The sequence below is a fragment of the Tetrao urogallus genome (assembly GCF_951394365.1).
Source record: "Tetrao urogallus genome assembly, chromosome: 4".
In the NCBI taxonomy this organism is placed as follows: domain Eukaryota; kingdom Metazoa; phylum Chordata; class Aves; order Galliformes; family Phasianidae; genus Tetrao; species Tetrao urogallus.
In genome coordinates this window covers 63,292,308-63,314,877 of record NC_136817.1, presented here as the reverse complement: position 1 = coordinate 63,314,877, position 22,570 = coordinate 63,292,308, and the positions used below count along the sequence as shown (strand labels likewise).

At 36.0% G+C, this 22,570-nt stretch overlaps 1 protein-coding gene across 1 annotated transcript in view; it reads left to right on the top strand.

Annotated features, from left to right (window-relative positions):
- Window positions 1-22,570, top strand: part of NSD2 (nuclear receptor binding SET domain protein 2) — a gene marked incomplete at both ends in the record, with an annotated part of 58,719 nt that overhangs the window by 20,840 nt on the left and 15,309 nt on the right. Inside the window, 7 exons of the mRNA XM_079534857.1 lie at window positions 813-979; window positions 1,330-1,824; window positions 6,831-6,975; window positions 7,986-8,063; window positions 9,488-9,606; window positions 12,579-12,660; window positions 13,636-13,760. Coding sequence (XP_079390983.1) covers window positions 813-979; window positions 1,330-1,824; window positions 6,831-6,975; window positions 7,986-8,063; window positions 9,488-9,606; window positions 12,579-12,660; window positions 13,636-13,760 — 1,211 coding nt within the window. The remainder of the gene's footprint in view (window positions 1-812; window positions 980-1,329; window positions 1,825-6,830; window positions 6,976-7,985; window positions 8,064-9,487; window positions 9,607-12,578; window positions 12,661-13,635; window positions 13,761-22,570) is intronic.

The window sequence follows — 22,570 nt, the reverse complement described above, 5'->3', positions numbered from 1 at the left end:
TTTCTTTGAAGGATACCCTAAAACTAAATACTTGGCAGACAACAAATCCGCATGTGAAAACATATGAAGGAGATGCTAGAAGATATTTTAAGTCTGATTCCCTTACCTCTACCATTTGCCATTCAGAAATTCATTTTTAAGTGGGAATTCCTCCATGAATTTTGAAAGTGTTCCATTCCCCTTTCTTGTTAGAATACCTGATATCTTTAGAAAGGAAGGATTATAAGCCTGTTTCTTAGAGAAGGAGACAGTATTCCTCTTTATGATTTAGAAGAATATTTCTTGTCTAAATTTCAGAATTGTACTCTCATCTTCCCACTCTCCCATCCACCACACAAATCCTTTACCATTCTTGCTCTGATTCCTTAAAAGCTTGGTTAGGATGAAGTTTTTATTGCAATTGTTCAAATCAGCTATGTGTGTGTTTCTATTCAAGAATACTAAAAAGATGAAGTTTAGGCAGATTGGAGATCAGGCTGAGTGCACAGACTATTCAAGCTTTAAAAACTTGGATTTTTAATTCATTTTCATATGTAGCATTTTCAGAAGAATGCAGGCTTACATATAAATTAATAAACATGGAACACACTGACAGATGATTGTAAGTTAATTTAGCAAAGGATATTCTTGTTTAGGCTAAACTGGTGGGCTTTTATGTCAAACTTCATTACTTAGAGACTTTAAGACCAGCAAGTGGGTGCTTCGAAGGTCAACTGTTTGTACTGTGCTTTGGTCATTGTAATAAATGTAGCAGCTTGCAAAAATTAGATAACTTCAGTTGGATCTTAAATACATTTGTTTTTATTTTTCAGGACAGAAAAAGAGTTTTCGTCAGTATCATGTTCAGTTTTTTGGAGATGCTCCAGAACGAGCCTGGATATTTGAGAAGAGCCTTGTGCCTTTCAAAGGAAAAGATCAGTTTGAACAATTATGCCAGGAAAGTGCAAAACAAGCCCTCACTAAAGCAGAGAAAATAAAGGTAAGAGGCTACCAAAAAAGGCAAGATTTTCAGACTTATTATTTTACTGTTATAGGTATGTATAGATGTAAATAGATATTCTGGTAAGCTTTGAAGCTGGCACGTAATCTTATATTTTATGTATAGATGAGAAGCAGGGGTGGCACATTACTGTTACTTATTAAAAGTCATTTCTGTTCTGCTTTGTCAATGATTAATGCTTGGTATTATTTCTGTCAAGCATAATTCCATTTGAATAACTGAATTGTAAATATACATTACACTTAGTCTCTTGGAATTGTTTTTTCTTGATGGTGGTATCTTGGAATGAAAAACAAGCACATTTCTCACAGTATTTTCTTATTTTGCAGATGTTAAAACCTGTTTCAGGGAAGCTGCGACCGCAGTGGGAGATGGGTGTTAAGCAAGCAAGTGAAGCAGTAGGCATGACAGTGGAAGAACGGAAGGCCAAATACACCTTCATTTACATTAGGGACAGACCTCATCTTAATCCTCAAGTGGCAAAGGAAGTTGGCATTGCTGTGGAGCTTTTAGAGGAGGAGGTAGATGAGTCATCTTACTCAAATGAAGAAACCACTGAAAGTCTGAAATCAGTGAAGGAGTCTGGCATTCCTAACAAGAGGAGGAGAAGGACATCAAAATTGTCTGCCACTGATGATGCACAAGATAGCAGTCAGTTGGAGACTAAGAATACTACTCCTCAAAAGTCATCTGAACAGGCTGAATCCAAAAGAGGGATAGGCTCCCCTCTCAGTAGAAAGAAAACTCCAGCCTCTACTCCACGAAGCAGAAAGGGCGATGCAGTATCTCAGTTTTTGGTCTTTTGTCAGAAGCACAGAGATGAGGTTAGTCTCTTTTAGCTGTTACTATGGATGATTGCCTCTGCTCATTTCTGTACTTAAAGGAAGTTCTTCACTTTAGTTGGTAACTAGCTGTTACTTTAGAATCTGTAGTATTCCGAGTTTGTCTGAGTATGCCTGCATCAAATCTTGGTCCAAACAGTAACAGAGAAAGGAAAGAATGTATATAAATAATATGAACAAAATAGTGATAATGCTGTTCCCTTCAAGCATATCACATTAGTATCTTCCTGCATAATTTAGAAGTCCTTTTTATTAGTCTTAATTTTCTTAATATATGTAAAGTGTAGATATGCTATACGTGCACTCAGCAAATATGAGCAAGGTGATGCTGCTTATGGTCGTCTACTTGTAGTTAGCTTGTGCATTCATTTTGATAACGTGGCTCAAATTATACAGTGTGCTCCCATGTCTTAACTCCTCAAAAACTCAATTTCCCTACCTAGAGTCCTTTGCTGAGCTTCAGAAAAAGCTTCAACAGTTACCAAAGTGTATGAAAATCACTGTCAGTGTGCAGTATCTTGGGACAGAAACTAGGCCTTCTTGAGAGGACTACACTCCAGGGCAAGGTAGATTAAATAACTATCATAATATCAACACTTCATAGGAAGACTGTTAGAGGTATAAAAGCGGTATCATTGTTCTGACTCACTATTTTAAAATCATGAACGTCATTTTTCTTCCTTACAACCTTCTGCTGCATTTGCAGCACAATTCCATGCACTGATGGAACCATGAGTTGTGATGTTTTATATTAATTGTGCTTTTCTATAATACCCACAAAGGCAGAAAGTTACAGATGACTTGGTTAGGGACTTCAACTGTTAAACGTTTGATTTCAATTGAAGATATTTGTGTTAGAAAATATTAACAAATCGGAACATCATAAAGAAAAACTGAAAGCCAGATTATACTGTATGGTGATGAATTAGTTGTAGTTCATTTTAAGGATCTTTTTAGATCATTACAACTCATGATACTGACAAGAGTGAAAATGAATACAGTGTGCATATAGCTTCTAGTGGGTTTGGTTTACTTGAGAAAAACACTGGCAGATCAGTTTGCTAGCTCTGGAAACAAGAGCGTTTTGTAGCTAGACAGTTAAACACAGATTTTGATATATTCATTATGAAAAGCTGTATGTGTGAAACATCTGTCTCATGTTTGAGAGAGTTCTATTTCCACTTCTGTAAGTAACCTTGCATCTTGTGTAATGACAGGAGAGTATTTCCTTGGCCTGTAAGGTATGCAACAAGAAGCCTTATGCAACACTGAAGCACATAAAATTACTGCTCTGGAATAAATGAGATTATTATGATTGGTTTTAGCTACACATATCTTACCACAGAAGAGACACACTGTGTCTCTGATGTTATACTTTTATTTTCTGCACCAGTTAACATGTGTCATTCCTTTCTGATTATACTATAGCTCTCAAATGAATAGATGGAAAACACAAAGGATATTGCAGTATTTAACATTGAGGAATTGCTTTGTCTTCCGTGCCACTTTGAGACACTGAGAAACTTCCATAAACTTGAAAATTCACACTGGTTATAATGGTTAATATTCTACAGAGTTTAAATTAGACTTTCAAAATATTACGTATATGGAGAGGGCATCTTGTCTTTTCTGCCTAGAATTCATTTTAATAAAAATCAGTCATGAAAACCCAAATCCATGTAATTATGCAGTTCATTCTAGTTGATACTGAAGCACTTGTGTGCATAGAACACAACGAGGTTACAAAAGTGATGGATAACAAATAGCAGCAGCTACCAGTCCCTCTATCAAATGAAGATCGTTAGGGTCTAATTTTTCCTTACTCTTGATATGAAGGTGACTGGCATTTTAGATACCTGCTACCTAATTTTGGTTAACACTTTAAGCTTGTTAACTTGCTTCTAAAAAGGCAGTTTTGTGTCTTCAGTGGACCGTGGAGACTATATCCAAATAATGTTCAGTGTTTTCCCTTCTGTTTGGCTTATCTGTTTCAATTTGCGTGGCTTGCTGTCCATATAAGATTTTTTAGTTGGTTGGTTGTTTTTTTTTTTTCCATTGTAAATGCTGTTATTTTTTATGGAGTGATAACATTAGCTTAAAAACCAGACCACTTTCTAAGCTACTTGTGTTAACGCCATCTGAAAGAGTAGAATATGGTTCCTCAAGTATTTGCAGATAGATACTTAGGAAAAAGGAAAACTGGATTTAGAAGAGGTTCTCCCAGACTTGGGAGGGAGACAGCAGTCAATGGAAAGGGAGGACTAAAAACTACTCATTTGGGGCTTCTAATAATCTCAGGGTATCTTTAAAGTATATACATTCCTACTGTACCTTGTTTGGAGTCTTGTATTAGAATTCTTATATCAGCTTCATTATTATTAATTACTACTTTCTGTATTGATTTTCTGAGAATGGGACAGGAATAGTTGAAATTTTCAGAAATTAGTAGTGACTGCTTGAGGACTGAGGGTAATGAAGGATGCAGAGCTGTTGGAGTGGATCCAGAAGAAGGCCACGAAGATTATCAAAGGGCTGAAACACCTCTCCTATGTAGAAAAGTTGAGGGAGTTGGGCTTGCTTAGCTTGAAGAAGAGGAGGCACTGGGGAGGCCTGATAGCAGTATTCCAGTACCTAAAAGGAGCTTACAAACATGAGGGGGACAAACATTTTACACGATCTCATAGTGATAGGACAAAGAGAAATGGATTTAAACTGAAAGAGGGGAAATTTAGGTTAGATGTTAGGAACAATTTTTTTACTCAGGGAGTGCTGGGTGCCCCATCCTGGAGGTGCTCAAGGACAGGTTGGATGGGGCCCTGGGCAGCCTGATCTAGTGGTTGGCAACCAGCCCACAGCAGGGGCTTGGATCTTGATGGTCTTTAAGGTTCCCTTCAGCCTGAGCCATTCTACAATTCTATGAACTGCCTGAGAATGTTTTTAGTGATTTAGCAGGAATGCTTCCATAGGGGAAGGAGGCATTTAAACTTGAAACGCTTTCATAGTTTCAGTGATACACTTAAGTATTTTGTGCAAACCAAAGAAGTTTATACTGTTGGCTTTCTTGTGCACTCTCCCTATGTGAAATACAACCATCATAATTGTTAGAAGGCATCTTGACTTGAGATAAAGGCATTTTCAGTGAGAGACAAAGCCATATTGTCTATGTTAATGACTTGATTTGGACCTTGAGTCTTTTTAGAAGTAAATTAAGAACTGATTTCATTGGTAAATGAAGGACTAATTTCATTTGTAGGGTGTACAATTTAAGTTTTCTGCAAGAAATTGTTGAATATCAAGACAAGTAAGAGTGGAGGTAGTTTGCTTTACTTGGATGGGCTAGTACATGCCTGATCTAAGCACCACGTTTCATGCACCTATAGTGGTATTAATTCGTAGATCCAGGACTTCTCATAATTTTGTCCATATTTAGAAAAATATCTTGAAGAAGCACATGACTTTCACATATACTGTATCAACTACATATGAGAGGAATGTTATAGCATGAAGATGTTGCTGTCCGACTTTGTGTGTCCCCTAATTATTAAGAAGCATAGGTTTTTTTCTGCCTGTCATTTCACTGCTTTCCTATTTGATTGACAGTTATTTTTATTTGTATGTTATTGAAGCTGGAGGCACCACTAAGGTCGTTTATGCAAACAAAGGTAGATATTCCTTAGAAAGTTAAATAATTCTATGCCTTAGTTGGGCACGATAAACTATATACGGTCAGCAGCCAGTTGTCAAAACTGATACTACCTAGTTTGCTTTAGGAAGTGAGATGTGTAGAAGAGGTATCTTGTAGATCTGTCTGTGTTGTCTCCTCTCAGTAACTTTTTGGACACTTCTCAGTTTTAATCAGACTTTGAATAGAGGCCCCCGAAGGTCAATGTCCTATTAGTAAGTAAATTATATGAGGTAAAAGGAAGAAGAATCTTAGTACTTAACCAGGGGAAAAATGGCGTGTGTTTTCTTACTAGGCTCTAATTAATCTCAATGGAAGGAAGGTATTACAACAATTCCAACCCCTGGAGAAGCTTTAGTCACACTTGTACCTTGCTTGACACCAGAATTTTTAATGTAAAAATACTCCGTTCTAAGAAGTTAAGGTTAAAACACTTGGCTTTATTGGCCTACTTTTTATTTTGCTCTGTGATTTTGGGGTATTGGTTGCATCACAACAGTAATAAGTGGTGGGACTGCTGATTAGAATTGGAAGATGCTGGTTAGTGACAGTGACCAAGGGCTGTGTTTCAAGGTATTGTTTCATTCTGGCAGAATGCAGAATCTTAGAGTTTTCTGATTTCTTCATCAAATCTGTCTTTCCTTAAGAGAAAGTATGGAAATACTGAAGAAGTTTCTGGCTTTTTTGTTTCTAGGAAGTCAGTTAATTTCAGTGATGATGGCTGTGGTGTATTGTGTTTATATTAAGAGAAGATGCACAGCTTTTTGAATTCCTAGCATTTGTATAAATGGTATAAAATGAGAAAATAATACAGGAAAATGTTACCTCAGATGCTAGTTTGAGTAGATCCCTCTGCTAAGATAGGAGATTCCCTATGAATAGTGAATTCTCCTATAAATTGGTGGATGTCTTTATAGGCAAGCGCATATTCCAATATCATATGCCTGCTTTCTGTGGGATAGATTTTAACTTCATTCAGTAATAATAGAACCTTTTTGAAGCACCATGCCACAGGGTTTATATGTACTCAATTTTCTGTATGTTAAAAGGCAAATGGTTCCAAGGTGGTTCTTAATGACTCTGAATCTGCTAAAAGATTTTCTTTTTAGAGAGAGAAATTGTAATTAAAAATAATAATAATGGGTACAAAATGCTCAAACGTAGTTCCATCTGTAGCAGAAACATTAGAAGACTTGTTTGTATCCAGTTTTCTGAGGCTGTGGAAGAACAAATTCCGTTCTTTTCGCTGGTCTTCTTTTTTTTTTTTTTTTTTTTTTTTAATAAAACCCTATTTCTGCATGTATAGGTGGTTGCTGAACATCCCGATGCATCAAGTGAGGAGATTGAAGAGTTGCTTGAATCGCAGTGGAACATGCTTAGTGAAAAACAGAAAGCTCGCTATAACACAAAGTTTGCCATAGTGACCTCTCCCAAATCTGAAGAAGACTCTGGTAAACGTAAAACTGTGCTAGTGTACTCTAACTAAATTTGATAAACATAGTGGTGTTAAACTAAGCACATATTTGAGACCTGTAGGGAAAACAGCTTTCACTGTTTTCCACGTTTTAATTCTTGGTGTTTGTGCCAATAGCAAAGGAATGCCAATGGTTACAATAAAAGCAACCCATGAAGTCTACATTTCTTGCTCGTTGTTCTGAAAAGTTGTTATATGTAAACCTCCTACTGTTTAGAGATTGCTGATTTCTCATTCTTCTTTTGCCCATAAGCAGCTGCCATTACACCCACTGCCTGTTATAGGTGGATGCTGGAAAGGGAAAATGAAGTGTTAATACTAGTAAAATTAGAGTTGCTTTTTTAAAAATAGAGTAGATAGTAAATGGCTTCAGAAGAGTGATCAGTGCTACACCTCTTCTTCATATGAATACCTGTAGTGTATTACCTCATCATCATCAACTCAGGAAGAAGTATTCTGACCTTTATTCGGTATCCTTCATTCACTTGGCATTTTATTGTACTATGCAAAATTTTGAGGACATTGTACAAGATTTCAAATACTTTTTTTTTTTTCCTTTTTCTTGTTGCTGTTGTCTAGCATTTGCATTTAATGATCAGTCTCAATTATTTTGCAAAGTATTTGAGGGTTGTTGAGTCATGTATTTGAGAAAGGAGGAAGGTAGTTTGGCATTTACATGGATTTTAGCAATTTTTTAGTAGTTATCACGTTTCAAATTTAAATAGTTTCTCAGCACTGTAAGAAGACAATGTGGAAGTATAAGAAACGAACAGGTGCTGCTTTGGGCAATGACAAGAATGAGAGTGAGTGTTTGAAAGTTTGTGAGACTTGGAAAAACTTGTATAAAAATGGCAGTCAGTTTTGTTAACTGTGTGTGTGTGAAGTAACATAATTTTGTGGAAAATTGAAAAGTTTTTAATTTTAAAATTTAAGTGTCAAATATTTGGATATCAGTTTAAAAAAAAAACACATTCTGTATCTCTCAAGGTTCATCATTGAAGAATATTGGAGAGGCCAAACGTAAAGTGTTTCAAGACTCACCTAAAAGGAGATCAAGATCCAGAAGTAATTGAAATTTGTGTTGTGTGAAATAGTTCATTATAAGTAGCTATTGAGTGTATTTTTTTATGTAATCGCCCACGTATCATAATCTCTTTATTTTATCTCAGATGTTGTCTTCCTTGACGATAGAGTTTTAATGGATCCCAAATTAAATATCTAAATGCTGTAGTGCTGAATTTTGTTCAACTTCCTCAGTGTCATATTGCAAGAAATGTAATTGAAATTGTACCTGTACCAGGTTTTTCTAGTACATATATTGTGTACATTTATAGTTATCTAAGATGAAAACGTGTCAATTGAATTGTTTCCCTACCCAAATCCTCTTATCTTAAACTTGGAAGAATACTGTGGGATTTGTTTTACTGGCTTTTTGTAAGTAGCAGGTTCTCCTGGAGCCACATCAGTCTGCTTTATGAAATCAGAGTCCTAGTTTTTTTAGATAGGAACATTAATTTGAAAATTATTCATATTTTCAAGTTACTATATTTTTAATATTTACAACTATTTGTTCCCACTGGAATGGAATACTTGTAGCTGTAGGGCAATTTTCAGTTTACATATTTGTGCCCCTGGAGCTTGCAGTCTTTGAAATAATAATACTCTGTAGCTTCATAAACTAGAGAGTACTGGAGAGTGTAATGATGTTGTCATTTCATCCTGATGAACCAGTATACTTCTTAAACCTATCTTTTTGTGATAGAGCAAGTGTAAACAATTGCTGAACCTAGGGAAAGAATATGTAGGTTAGTTGGTGACCTTTTGTTATTTAGCTAGCTGCTTTTGAACTTTCAGTGAATGATCACATAGATGTGTCAATAAGTCTGTTTTGGATTAAAATGACCAAAGTGAATCTGTTCTTAAGAATTTTGGTTCACAAACAAACGGGGTCTTATGGTCTCCTGTAAAACGTAAGTAAGCTTGTTGGAAAGAATCTGGAATTGCTATGCCAAAAAGAGAGAATTAATCTGTACAATTGGTGATAGCTTGTTTTTTCCAGAAGCCCCTTAAGCTGATCTCCAGTGTCTTCACCAGTATCAACTGGAGAACCCCTCGTGGAGATGTAAAACTTAGATTCCGTGATATGGCACTATTACAAAGTGGCAGAAGAGTTAAAACCACGTACAGGCTGACAATATGAAACAAATGTTGGATAGTGATATTCAGATCTTATACTAGTGCTTATGTAGGCAGACTCATCTTTCTAAAATGACTATTGAGCAGTTGATTTGGAGTGTTTAGAGCTTACCTTCAGCAACAGAAACCAGACCGCAGGCATTAAGAGGTCATCAAACTGTGTTAATGTTTAACCATGTTTAGAAACAATGACTGAAAGAAAAGTAACTTAAATAACTAGATCAGTTCAAAATAATTTGAAAGTGGGCTTTAGATTATTTTTCATGTAAGTTTCCCCCATCCCCCATCCCAAGGTAACTTACATGGAAATAAAAGAAACCAAAAAAAGAGGACAAAGGAACCTACAGAAGATTTTGAAGTTCAGGAGGCACCTAGGAAAAGACTCAGGATGGATAAACAGAATAATCGGAAGGTAATTATGTTGTTGGTTTGTTTGGGTGGATTTATAGCAGCACCAATCACATTGCTGTAGTTAAGTTTGTCAGCATTTCCATTTCCAGGACTAAAAAATAATGTCTTTGAATCAAATTAAACTATTGTAAATATTCAAAGAAATGTGAGCTTATTGCCATGGGTTTTCTTCTTTGGTTTCAAGCAAAGAGATGTGAAGTTGCTTTTGCTACTTAGACTTTGGTGAAAATGCATGCTGAGAAAATCTGTTTCCCAAAGGAATATGCAGAGGCATGACATGTCAGTATAGCCTTATAGTATTTCTCCTTTCCCTGTGAATCAGATTTCAGGCGTGTATACAAGAACGTGTACAAAAATCTCTAATGTCTTATGATACTTCTTTTAGACAAAAGTTGGGGAAGAGAGGAATGCAAGTTCAGCAGAACAGGAAAACTAATTTTCAAAAAGTGGATTGAATCCTACAGTACATTTTAGTGACATCTTGTCTAATTGCTTAAGATAGGAAACTGTGGTAAATACAGCATATTTATCGTGCAGATCACAAGCTTCTTTTTAGTTTAACTTGCTTGTGAGAATGAGAATTTTCCTTACATAAGTCACTAAAATTATGTATGTGTCAGCCCAAATCCTGTAGATGCTCAACTATAGGTTTATTTAGTTGTGATTTTAGACCAGTGAACTTCTTAGGTTGTACTTCTGTGAAGAGTTTAGCTCATAGATGTTTTCACATGTGTTACTAGAATACCATACTGTGGTGTGGGTATTGCAGACCATGCCTGAGGACTTCAGTGTCATGTTGGTTAAATGAAGCAAGCTAATATATGGAAAGGTGATAGATTTATTTTTAAATGAACTCTGGAGGTCACATTTAGAGATGTCAGTCTGATAGGCTTGTTACTTCTGTAGCTTGTCTTGATACTGCAGATATCCAGACAACCGGTTAAAGGTCACTGAAAACAGTAAGTAGAATTTCAGATACCAGACTTGTAACTTAATAGTAAGGAACAGAGAGAGTTCTTAGAGAAGTTTTGGGGAGAGACAAAAGTGTTTTTTGCGCTTTCTGCTCTGAGAGGCCAGTGATTGAATATCCATTTTATATTCTAGGAGAAATTTTTTAGAAACTTCAAATATATGTCTAATTGATTTGAATTACTATAATGCACTAGATACAGGGAAATACTTAAATTTATTTATTGAAATTAACCCTTGTTACCAAGCCCCTGTTTTGAATGAAATAAAAGTTCCTTCTTTACTGCCTGACCAGTTTTTGTTGCAGTTGGCCTCGACGATCACAAGTAGAATAAAGGGTGGTTACAGTATAGCTCACGAAGAGGAGATTCTGCTATCTTTGATACCATGATGCAGATGTGACTATTAAATAAATAAATAACTGAGATAAGTTATTCTAATAAGATACACACCACTGATAATACTGACTTAGGTAACGTGCTTCATACATAAAGTGGTGTCCTTTGTTTAATTTATCAGAAGTAGATTTACGGCGTCTGGTGCGTATAAATACTGTGTGATTTGGAAACTCTAAGTGCACAAGGCAGTACTTTTTGTCTTCTGCCCACAGAAGGATCAGTTATCGTAGAATGGCTTTTTTCTGCTTTTGTTTTTTTTTTTTTACTGGAGAATCTTTTAGTCATCTTCCTGCTTCCACCAGCCCAGGATCATAGCTGTGTGTGCTGCTGCTTAGTAGAAAATGTAGTGAATGACAGCAACAGTGTCTACACAATGATTCAAAAAACCAAACACTAGCTGTACACTTCCTTCTACTATTCCCAGATTGTGTGTAGACTTATGTTACAATCTTTTGGGATACGTGAAGGCTTACTGATTTTTCAAGAGCACTTGCTGTGCATTACCCTTTTCTTTTTGTCCTAAACTCTTACTTACAGAATCTGAATGTTGTTTCACAAGAGACTAAATTATAGTAAGTATATGAAAGTCTTGAAGTCTTTTCATTCATCGATGCTTTCAAGATGTATGTAAAATGCACGTTAACGGAGGGGTTTCTGTAAAGGCTGCTTTAAATTGTGTGAATTATCCTGTACATTTTTATTCATTGAACACAGCAGCATCAGTGGTAGGGTGCCTTGGTCTATTTAGACATCAGTAGAAGTGTAGTGCAGCACATTTGTAGTACAGTCTCACCTTCTCAGTACCTTCTCACCTTCTCACCTCGACATCTTTTATAAAACAGTCAGATAAAGAATATGAAAAAGTACATAATATTTGTGCTGTGGACTTTTTTCTTATTGCTCATTTGAGCATTTTATAGCGTTGAGCAGTTTGATACGATTTTATGCTCTTACAATTTGAATAAGTTTGTGAGATACAAAGAAAATAACACTGTCTAATTTTGACACAGCTTTGACAACAATTTCCCCAGTTTAGGGGATAAATTCTGATGATAAATTCTCAGTCTGGAGCAACTTTATTCATTGCATATGCTTCCGTGATAATAGTGTTTATATTTTGGAAATGCTGGAACAATCTTAACCATAGTAATTTTTAAAATGGCACTGCTGCAAGTTTAGAGTTGAAAGCAAGCCTCTGAGACTTAAATTCTGCATTTATTCTCAAATTTATATAGTACTTCTGCAGTTTACCCTTAATAATTAAAGGTTTTAATTTGACCAGTTCAGACCAAGATAGAAAGGGTAATTTACATGTTTTGTTTTCATATAGAGTTCCCCTTTCTGAAATGCTGAGTTTGGGATGGATAAGTGGGATGCTGGATTACCGTGTTCTTTAATTTTACTCATTTGTTTATGGGTTTGTACCCTGTTTTGTACGTAAGCTTTAAAAAAATTACTTAAATGGGGGTAGATTAACAACGTTACCATGCAGGTATTTGTAAAGTCACCTTAATAACATAAATCCAGAAGTAATTGCTAGTTTTGTCCAACCACTCATAAATTAGGAGTTTTTTTATTTTTCTTTTTTTTTTTTTTTTTGTGACAGAGGGAGACAAGCAATGACAAAACACCAAAAACAAACTCTACTAAGGTCACAGAAACCTCCTCTTCACAAAAGAACCAGTCAGGTAATGTGGTCAGAATAAGTTTTAATGTAACTTTTTCAATTAAATAATATAAAAATAAACAGGTTGTCTGAGGTAGTCAGCTAAATTTGCTGATGCAATAACAAGATACAGCCACTGTGCCACAGACTGGGGGAGACTGTGCCCTCTTCCTTCACTACCACCATTTTGCAGCATTATACTTGCTTGAAATTGTGCATTGCTGATTTAGAGCAGCAGTTCACAAGTTCACCATTTGATGGCACCAAATTAAAGCTATTGTGTACAATATAGCCCTGTGATCTTGGAGAGCAGCGATAAAAATCCTACTGCTCCAATTTGTTCTTCAGTTACCCAATAAAACAAGTACAGTGACCATCACTGCAATCAGTTACTATGTAATTTTAGACCTTTTAAATGATGCTTTATGGGAGGCAGTGCGGTGCATGAGAGGGAATTCTAAATAACCTTGTACCAAAAACCAGATGTTCAAGGTTAAGATAACTTCTGCAAGAGCATGTCTCTTTAGATACTATAATGAAATTCCAAAGATGAATAAGCTTCAGAAAGTTCTGCACAACATAGAAGTGGTGATATGTCTGGTACCTTGTCCCTGTTCTCTTAACAAAGTATTAGTGGTACGCAGATTCTGATTAGATAACGTAGACCTTCTAGTGCTTATTTGAGGACATACCTGCTACCTCTGCTTTGACGAGGTCATAAGTCACAAGGTGTTTTGCTTTAAATAGACGTAAGTGCTTGGAGAAAACATTTTTTAGTCATCTGTAGTATGTATTTGCTTAATAGAAACCTCTTTGCTTTTAAAATCAAGCAAAAACGTGATTTCAGAAACTTCTTGTTTTCTCAGCCTTACATAAATGCCCACAAGACCTATGTAAATCATTCCTTCTTTTATCTGAAGGAATATTTTAAATGGCTTCAGGGAGATAACGTTTTAAAGTTCCAAACTTCACTTTGTAAACCAAAATTATTTTACAGCAACGAAAAATCTGTCTGATGCATGTAAACCTCTGAAGAAGCGAAATCGGGCTTCAGCAGCAGAATCTTCAACTCTTGCTTTTAGCAAAAGTTCATCTCCTTCAGCTTCCTTAACTGAGAATGAGGTAAAAAAAAAATGGTGTTTGCACACAGCCATTTAATTACAGAAATATTCAGGTGTGAATCTTTTTGTTTAAAAGCAAAAAACAAAGGCGAATTCTCTAACGTTGGTGCTCTAGACAAGTTACAGTTCTGGCCTCTGTGAAACCTGTTAATGTGTGCATTGCAAATTCATTTATTGTAACAAGAACGTCTGATTCGGGGACGTCAAAATATTATTGTGGTTTTTAATGTATTTACCAACGAAGTTTTAGAATTGTAACCTTCTGTTAGAGGCAAAGTAAAATGCCAGTGTGTTCTGTATTTTCTTCTACAGACTTTATGTAAGCGTACTACATTAGTTACATTATGTAACTCAATATTGTCATGTTGCCATAGCTTTTATATTGAAGCAAGTTTCCTAATCCTCCAATGTAGAACTGGACAGTTTTCTGAGCAGAGCCCCTTTAAGCTCAGATTAGTTTTCAGGCTGTTTAAGTGCTATTTCTCTGTGATGCAAATAGCTTCATTGTCTGAAGAGTTAAGCAGGCAGTGAAGGAAGTATCTTTTTGATACTTACTAATCATAGTCTTAGCTCTGCATATTTGGAACTGTAATTCTTTTCAATTGACATACAATAAATGAAATGTATGTACCTGAATTGTATTCATACAATCCCTTGAACCGTTCCCCGAGTTATCTACTCTATTAAGACAAATCAGCCAAAGAGTAGCAGCATGAGGGTCAAGTATGCATGCTGTGTTGCAGGTGGATTCAGAAATGTAGTTGGTAGGATTTATTAAACTATCCATGGACAAACACCTTCAAGAAGTTTGTATTACAGAAGTTGTAGAGAAAAGACTTGCCTGCTAATGAGGGAGTAGGGCTTCCAAATATCCTAGAGACTCTTTAGTCTCCCTAAACAAAAAGCATGAGGTGCTTAGACACTATAATGAATGCAGTTAAAATATCTAGACTATGTTCATAAATGGTTTACCTTTTGGGGGTGGGGAAGGTTGCATGTTAATGGCTGTTTATCTTACTGTAACTTGAAAATACCTTTTATAAAAAAAACAAACAAAAAAAAACCACCTTGCATTCTCCCTCCTGTACCCAAATAAAATAAACTAAAGAAGTCCCACCAGAAAAAAATGTCCAGGGCAGTGGTCAGAAAAACTAACACTTGTTCTCATTTTGTTCTTGCAATTGAGAAAGTCCCAGTTATCATTGGCATAACACTTTCTTCTGTTTTGACTTTACAGTCGGAACTTGCAATCTAAGCTGTTTGTATTTGGGACCAGCTATTAAGCCAGACTCATTTAAGGATCATACTATATTTTTCATTCTAAATACGCGTCTCTAAATTTTGTAATCTCAGGAGAAAGATTTTATTTCTGTTTATAGCGTTATTAAAAAAAAAAAAAAAAAAAGAATGAAGCCTACAGAAATCTTTCTCTATAAAAATCTCATTTTTGTAGGATTTTGGGTTGTGTCTTAGCAGTTTACATGTAAAAATTGAAATGACTGTTTAGGCTGAGATGAAAATCTTAAAACTTCACTCTATTTACTCAGCTACTGCTGAATAGCAAGAAGTGTGAGAAAAATTGACATCATACAGTGCTCATAAGGCAGATATACAGATTAGAAAGTGAATACTTTCCTGTGAGTGTTTTCCTGATGTTTCAAAACGGTTTAATTATAGAAACATAGAATGGCCTTGGTTGAAAAGGACCTCAAAGAACATCTAGTGCCAACCCTCCTGCAGTCAACATAACAAAAATGTACCCTATCAAAAAAACATAGACCTGAGGGGAGCTAGGTGGCTTGAGGAGTAGATAACAGTGGGCTGGATCCTTAAATGGTTTAAAGCTGCACTGACACAAAGTTTTACCAGCTAAGGGTTGGACCCAATTTGTTTGATAATTTGATAATAGATTTATTTTGCTTTTAAATAAATATTAAATATATATATATATGACAGGCATGTATTTCTGAACTCACAAAACAAGGAAAGATATAAACCTTGGATGTTGTGGGTGGCTTTAAAATCCTTTTTCCCTTTTGTACTGTGATTTAGCACTTGTCTAAACAGCTAACTACATGTATGTCCTGAGAGAGTTCATCCAGAGAGAAAGCTTCTCCGGAAAGACGAGGGAAAGAGTTTTAAAAAATAAACGCAATCATGCAGTGCTGAAAGCCTTGCTCTGCTAACTGAGTAGGATGTAATTCTTTTCAACATTAAATACATTTGCTGACTAACTTTTATATTTGTGTTCACTATTACACTTCTAAGTGTTGACTTAAATGCTCTTCTGACAAAGGTGAAAAAAAATACTGCGTATTCCACAAGCACATACACCTTCACCAAGCAATATTAAGTGGATTCTGGCTGTATGGTTTTGGGTTTTTTTTCCTTCTTTTTTTGCCTTGCTACTTGTGGACGGCTTGTTCTAGAAGGAAGCCTGCATATAACTGTTATTTGTCAAGGACTGTAGCTAGTTGCAAACCTCTTAAATGTCACTCATTGCAACTAAAGTTTAGTAGAAGTGTGTTTAGTAAAGAGGGGTGTGCACAGTTGGTTTTTTTTTTCTTCTTTGAAAGATCATCTTATTTTGACAATTTACAAAGATTTTGGATGGTTGTTATTGTTATTTGGGGTATTTTTAATGGGAATACTTGAAATATTACAAAATGAACAGAAGCCCAAATTTTTAATCCATAAGTCATTTTAGGTGCCTAATTTAGAAGGGAGAGAGAACCATGGATTGGGCTTCTCCCAACATACCAGAGGGTAAAAGGTAGGTAGGCCTTTGCTCCTTTCATAAAATGGGGGTTTTAATTACTTTAACATGATGGACAGGACCAGTAAGGATTTTCTCTAAGTCAATGGACAAAAAAAAAAGCAATGCCTTTGTTTTTATTTGACATTTATACATGAATGAGTAAATGTCATACCTGCATATAATCTTGGGGAAAAAAAAGTACTTAATTTTACTTCTGGGCACTTGGCATCAGCAGTAATTTCCTTGAAATCTATTTCTTAATGAGGAGCTGTGGGGCATAGTGTGGGAAAGATAATCAACATTTCCAAGTCCACAGAAGTTCAGTGTAGTACTTTACTGCTGCTATAAGATTCGATGTAACCATCCAAAACCTCGTATTTTTGAAAAGAGATGCAAGTGCTGTCATTTGCCTTCTCCTTCTACCCCTCAATAATGTAGTAGGTGCCAGTAGAGTGTAACCAGTATTTTTTAATAAATAAAAAAAGGCTTTGCATTACCATTGTTGTTGGATTATTAGTACATTTTGTGTATTTGCACAAGACATACCTGTTCTAGCTTTTCAATCAATTTTTGTCGTTATTGGCTGGCTTCATTAAATTGAATGGATTGTTCACAGTAGATTAATGTCACAGTATCCTGTAGGGTCTAGATACTACCTCTGAACTTTGTCAGAGAATCATGATATCTTTAAAGAGGACAAAATAAAGAACATGTAATACTCTAAATTGTTAGCTAGTTTGTCATTCATCGTACCCCTATGAAGTAGGAGCTGACCAGCAGATGGCAGTTGAAAAAAGAAAGATCTTGAAAGTGTTGTTTTTAATGTAAGTTCGTGTCTTCCCTAGAGGGAATTCTTTGTATAGCGTCCAGTGTCAAAACATGCTCAGCTGCTGGTTATAGCTCCAACTTCTTGTATTTCCATTGCCTAATAATGTAAGACAGTAGCCTTAAGTTTTGCTTTTCTTGTGCTTATTAAACAGTACATTTTTTTTAATTACTAATTTGAGGCAGATTTCTTTTATCTGTGTTTTTGGTTTTTGTTTAATGGGTATTAGTATCTATACAGAATGGGAAGAATACATACAGAACTTAAAAGGTAAGCTGTTTGAACCAGAAGGCAGTCATGAGACATGTACAACTTGCAACTAAGTACGTCAGCTCCATTTATCAACCCTGGAGTCTAATTGTCCTACATTATACAACTAAAATACTCCAGGCATGCTTAATAAAGGTAAAAATAACTGCCTTTGTGATCCTAAGAACAGAAAGGAAGAAGGAAATTCACATTATTTTTAAGAAACTACTGCCCTGAAGAAAAAATAGTTGAAGATATGCTTGCAGGTTGTTCTAAAAATATATGTATCAATGTCTTTCTGGCATTTTATTCTTAGCTTCCTTCAATGATAGTTTTCTCTTCAAAACAAGGCTTAAGAATAACAATATTTAGTTTCTCTTTACATCCTTCATGACCTAGCAGACAGTTGTTTCCTGTTTGTTTCTGTATGCCTATAGAGTTCGCTTCCCTGTTTCAAAGCACCAATAAGCAGTCAGGGGTATGGTTTTGTGAAACACTGCAAGTAATTGGACTTCTTTCGTGCTAAACCTTTGCCAAAGCCTCTAACAGTTGAAATGACTTGCATTGCCTACCAGGCCATACTGCTTTGTTACGATGCTTTCACTTTCACGTGGAAAAAAAAAAGTTCTAGGTTTGAGTCTTGTTCTTTGGCAGCACGTTTTGTGTAGAAAATTAAGTTTCTTATGTAATTACTCTCAGCTTGTGTATTACTTAGGCTTTGGAGTGCAGAGAATCTGTTTACTGAATGTTTATCACATGTAGGTTTTTATTCCACATCTCGTACCAAAGTATCGTGGGTGTCAAGAGGCAATTTTATAATGTTTTAAAATGTTCTCAAAATTCTTATTAACTTTCCAGGCAAATTCAGAAATGCATAATATCCTTACCTGAAACGTCTAACTACTGCTAATAATAAAAATGAAACTTGTCCCAGGCCGTCTTTTTGCTATGATAGTACTATGTACACTTGTGGCACCGCATACTTAAAGAATTGATCTAGTCTAGCAGTATGGGCCAAAATACCATTCTTCAGTTCAGGAATTCTTATACTGAAATAAAGGAAATGTTAACTGTAACTCAATTGGCTCTGTCAGTTTTTCTGTCTGCGTGTGGGTGCACAATAGATTGTCTTTCGAATACAGTCTGATCTATCTGCATGTTGTTTATATATTTTTATATATCTTGTGCTTAGATTTAACAAGAAACAACAACTACACAATTAGTCATTAAGACTTTTGTTAAGAAGAAAAGGCAGTTGGTAAATCTCTGTGGAAGGACTAACAAGTTTCCTTATCAGAAGATCCATACTCCAGTCTTTCAATAGGAAGCTCTTAGCTAGACTAGTCCACTTCCTCCTGCCTGATTGTGGTATGGACATCACTGATGCTGAAGTCACTGCAGGAAGTCTGAGTTTGTAGCAGTGTCCCTAGTTCTAAGCACAGTGGAGCTTAATAGCCAACAGCATTCAGAAGTCATGGAAACATGATATAAAATGCTTACAAGAAGATGCAAAATAGCTGTTAGAGATAGTGGGTGACCTGAAAGCAGTAGGTTACTTTTTTTTGTGGATCTTGATCAATCTGCAGCAGAGGTGGCTTGCTTCTGCCATGCTCTTTTTATTTTCTATACCCCTAGCTTTAAAGGAAATCTACGTTTTGGATTTTGTTTCCATTTTATGTTTTACAACTGGGATTATAAAACAAAAGATGTTTGAGTCAAACAAAGGAAAGCAGGAGGGTTAACTTTCCTGTCTGAAAGTATTTGCCCTTTAGTTGATTTTCTAGCTGATTAAGCACAACGTGACAGAAGAGCAACCTGATCTTAATATGACTAAGACCACAGCTTGTATTCTTAATGTATGCTGTTTAACAAGCACATTTGAGTAATACAAGAGCTGCTTTCACAAGACTGAATGTGTTGATAAAGTGCTCTGAGGAAGAGCGTGTACATTTTAATGAAAATTGCACTTTGGTAGCTAGAAAAAATCTGAAGGGGTTTGCAGCTGGTGGAGTGATGACTGTTGGAGCCCATTCCTGTGTGCACACCATGGATACATAAATGCTAGCAACTTTCTCACTGCAATTTCCAATTTCATTTTGAACCTTGATACGCTGTGCAGGGAAAGCATGTCTGAATTGGCTGTAGGAAATGAAAATTCCTGGTGAAGCCAATAAGCACTGAAGTGTATTTGAACCTTTTACACTTTGCAATTTCTAATGTACAGTGTGGATAGTATTTGAAAACCTTACGTTTCATGAGGTGTGGGCTTTTGCCTCAGCAAATATTGATGTTCTCATCCTTTAAAGACAGGGAAGAAAAAAAGTCATCACCTACACCCCCTCCCCCACCCTAAGATGACATGAGCCAGCAAAATGGTTTTTAGATATCAGCTTTTAAAAATGAAGACTTAATCCTAAGGTTAAATCAAAAAGCACACTTAATGGCCACATCAGCAGCTGGTTGAGAGTCAGCCTTGAAGGTCAGAACAGTTGCATTTTATGTTCATCCTCTAGCAACTTTTTTTTTCTTCGAATTCTTAGGTTGCAGATGGATGAGTACAGCCATTTGTTTTCAGATCTGGGATTTCTGAACATCTTTTTCCTTGAAATTATGATGTAGTGGTTTTGCTGGCACTGTTTGATTTGGGAGCTGTCAGAAAGGAAGTGGAAAATTGTTAATGGAGTAGAAAATTTTGAATAGAAAAAAAATGGGTGGATGGAGTAAATATCCACAAAGCATTTCACTTCGTTCTCACTCAATTCTTTGAAACGCAGGATCATTTGACTTCTTAAATTCCACATCATCCTTTCTTGTATTATACTCTCAGTTGGCATTCAATCATCCAATATATGTCAGTGCCATATATGTGTGTGCGTGCATATATATATATGTTTTAAATGCATGACATTTCAACCATCCAGATGTGGAACTAATGGTGCCACTTGCAGAATTCATCCACGTCATTCTAGAAATTTGCAAGCTGAGCTTACATGCCAACATGCATGTCATTTAAAAAAAAAAAGAAAAGCCAGAAGGAATAAGGAATTGGCTCACATTTCTGCTGAAATTTCTGGCTAAAACTTGAATTGGGAATCTGATTGTAAAGAATACTTTAAAAATTGTTGCAGAGTTGAGGTTAACATTTAGATGTACTGAATGATGTAAGAGTGAAAGATGTTTCCATACGTTAGTGCTTTGTCCTTTCACCGTTGAATGCCTTGGTTGATGGTGCAGTGAGCTGGAACTCTCAGTGGTGTAGCTGAGGAAAGAATTAGAAGAAAAACATTTTAAAAGTGATTTTTACATAATGCTTCTGTTGAATCCTTTTCCTGCCCTCTCCTCACGTCTTTCTAGACAGCTTCAATAAAAAGACAAAATTAAGAATATAAACATATAAAATCACATTCTATACATTGCTGACTCAATTTACTTCCTTTCCGTACTCTGGTTTATTATTTTAAATGTAAATATACACACATTTCTTCCTCCTTTCTTAGCCTGACCAACAGCAGCCATCAAACATGAATTCTTACTTACTCAGCATAACCTTGAGAAGGAAAGTACATTATTCTACAATCTGTCCTCACATCTCTGTGCACACTGAATATCACTTTTGCACAACCTTTTAGATACAGTAATTAAGCAGTAGAAATCTTATATTTAGCAATTAAACAATTGCCCACCGTATTGGTTGCTGGTGTAACCTGCCTTTATACATCAAACATTGCAGCATGCAAAGCATCTTCATTCAGTGAGGAATTAATGCTGGAGATTGCTTTTATAACCATTCTTCCACAGTCTTTCTAGAAGTAGGTCAATGTTTGTCTGAAAGAATCCATTAAATGCTTCTTTTGATTATTGTGAATAGGGAGTTTTAACATATGCAAAAGGCTTGCTTCCAAAGGAAATTACAACAACGTTGGAGTTGTAAAGTCTTGATGCCCTGATTGTTGTACTGTCGTAGATCTGAATAACTATTACCCAAACGTTGAAGTACGTAAGATGTATGATCAATGTACGTTGACATCAGTAGACCCAATTCTTAATACTGTGATCTGTTGCCAGAGTTTGTATCTTTCAGTTGCTAAAACATGGTAAAAATACCATACTAAAACCAAAGAATGTACAGAGATGCCAAAAATGTTGTTCCAGTTTGACTCAGTAATGAATATTTTCCCAATAACAAAGCTATAGAAAGCGTGTTTTAAAAAAAAAAAAAAAAAAAGTTGTCTAAAAAAAAGGTAATCACGTGTCCTTCCACGTTCTCTCTGAGTCTCATGCGTGTGAGCAGTGGATAACGTACTTCCAAAAGGAAAGATAGCTGTGAGAATCTGAGGGGAACAGGAAGTAAAGCTCCTGATGATTTCAATTAGTCCTTGTTTTCAACTCAGATTTTTCCCTTTCTCTCCTATCTCCTGTGTGCTCGCAGATGCAGTTTTCACTAAAAAGACCTGGATTTGAGTTCTCAAATATCAGCTGGTTGCTCTGTGTTCAGCCAGCGCCCTGTGAAAGCCTCTAACAGCAACTACTCTGAAACTGAGTTGTTTTGTAGTTGAGAGGAAAGCCTGTCTGCCGTGCAGAATGTGAAGTGTGCTGGTGCTTGTGAGGATGCTGGTTCCGTGCTACAGCATTGTTAATTGCTAATGGAGAACGCCTGTGATGATGGGACTGGGAGGACAGGACAGGACTCATTGCTGCAACTTGTCAGTCGCACAGCTGAGCTGAACAGCTTTGCCTTTTCTCCCCCTAAATTTACACTGTCTTAAAAGTTTTACTTTGCCTTTATGAAAAGTAAGGTATTATTCAACATGTGCAACAGAATAACACAGCAAACCGGCAACTGCTGTGAATTACTAATTAACAGGTTTCGCCACTAATCTAAGTGTGGCTTCCTTTGAACCTTTGCCTAAATATTAGAAGAGGTAATTATGTGCAATTTACTTTTCTAGGGAGATTATGTTACAAAAATAAGGAAAGG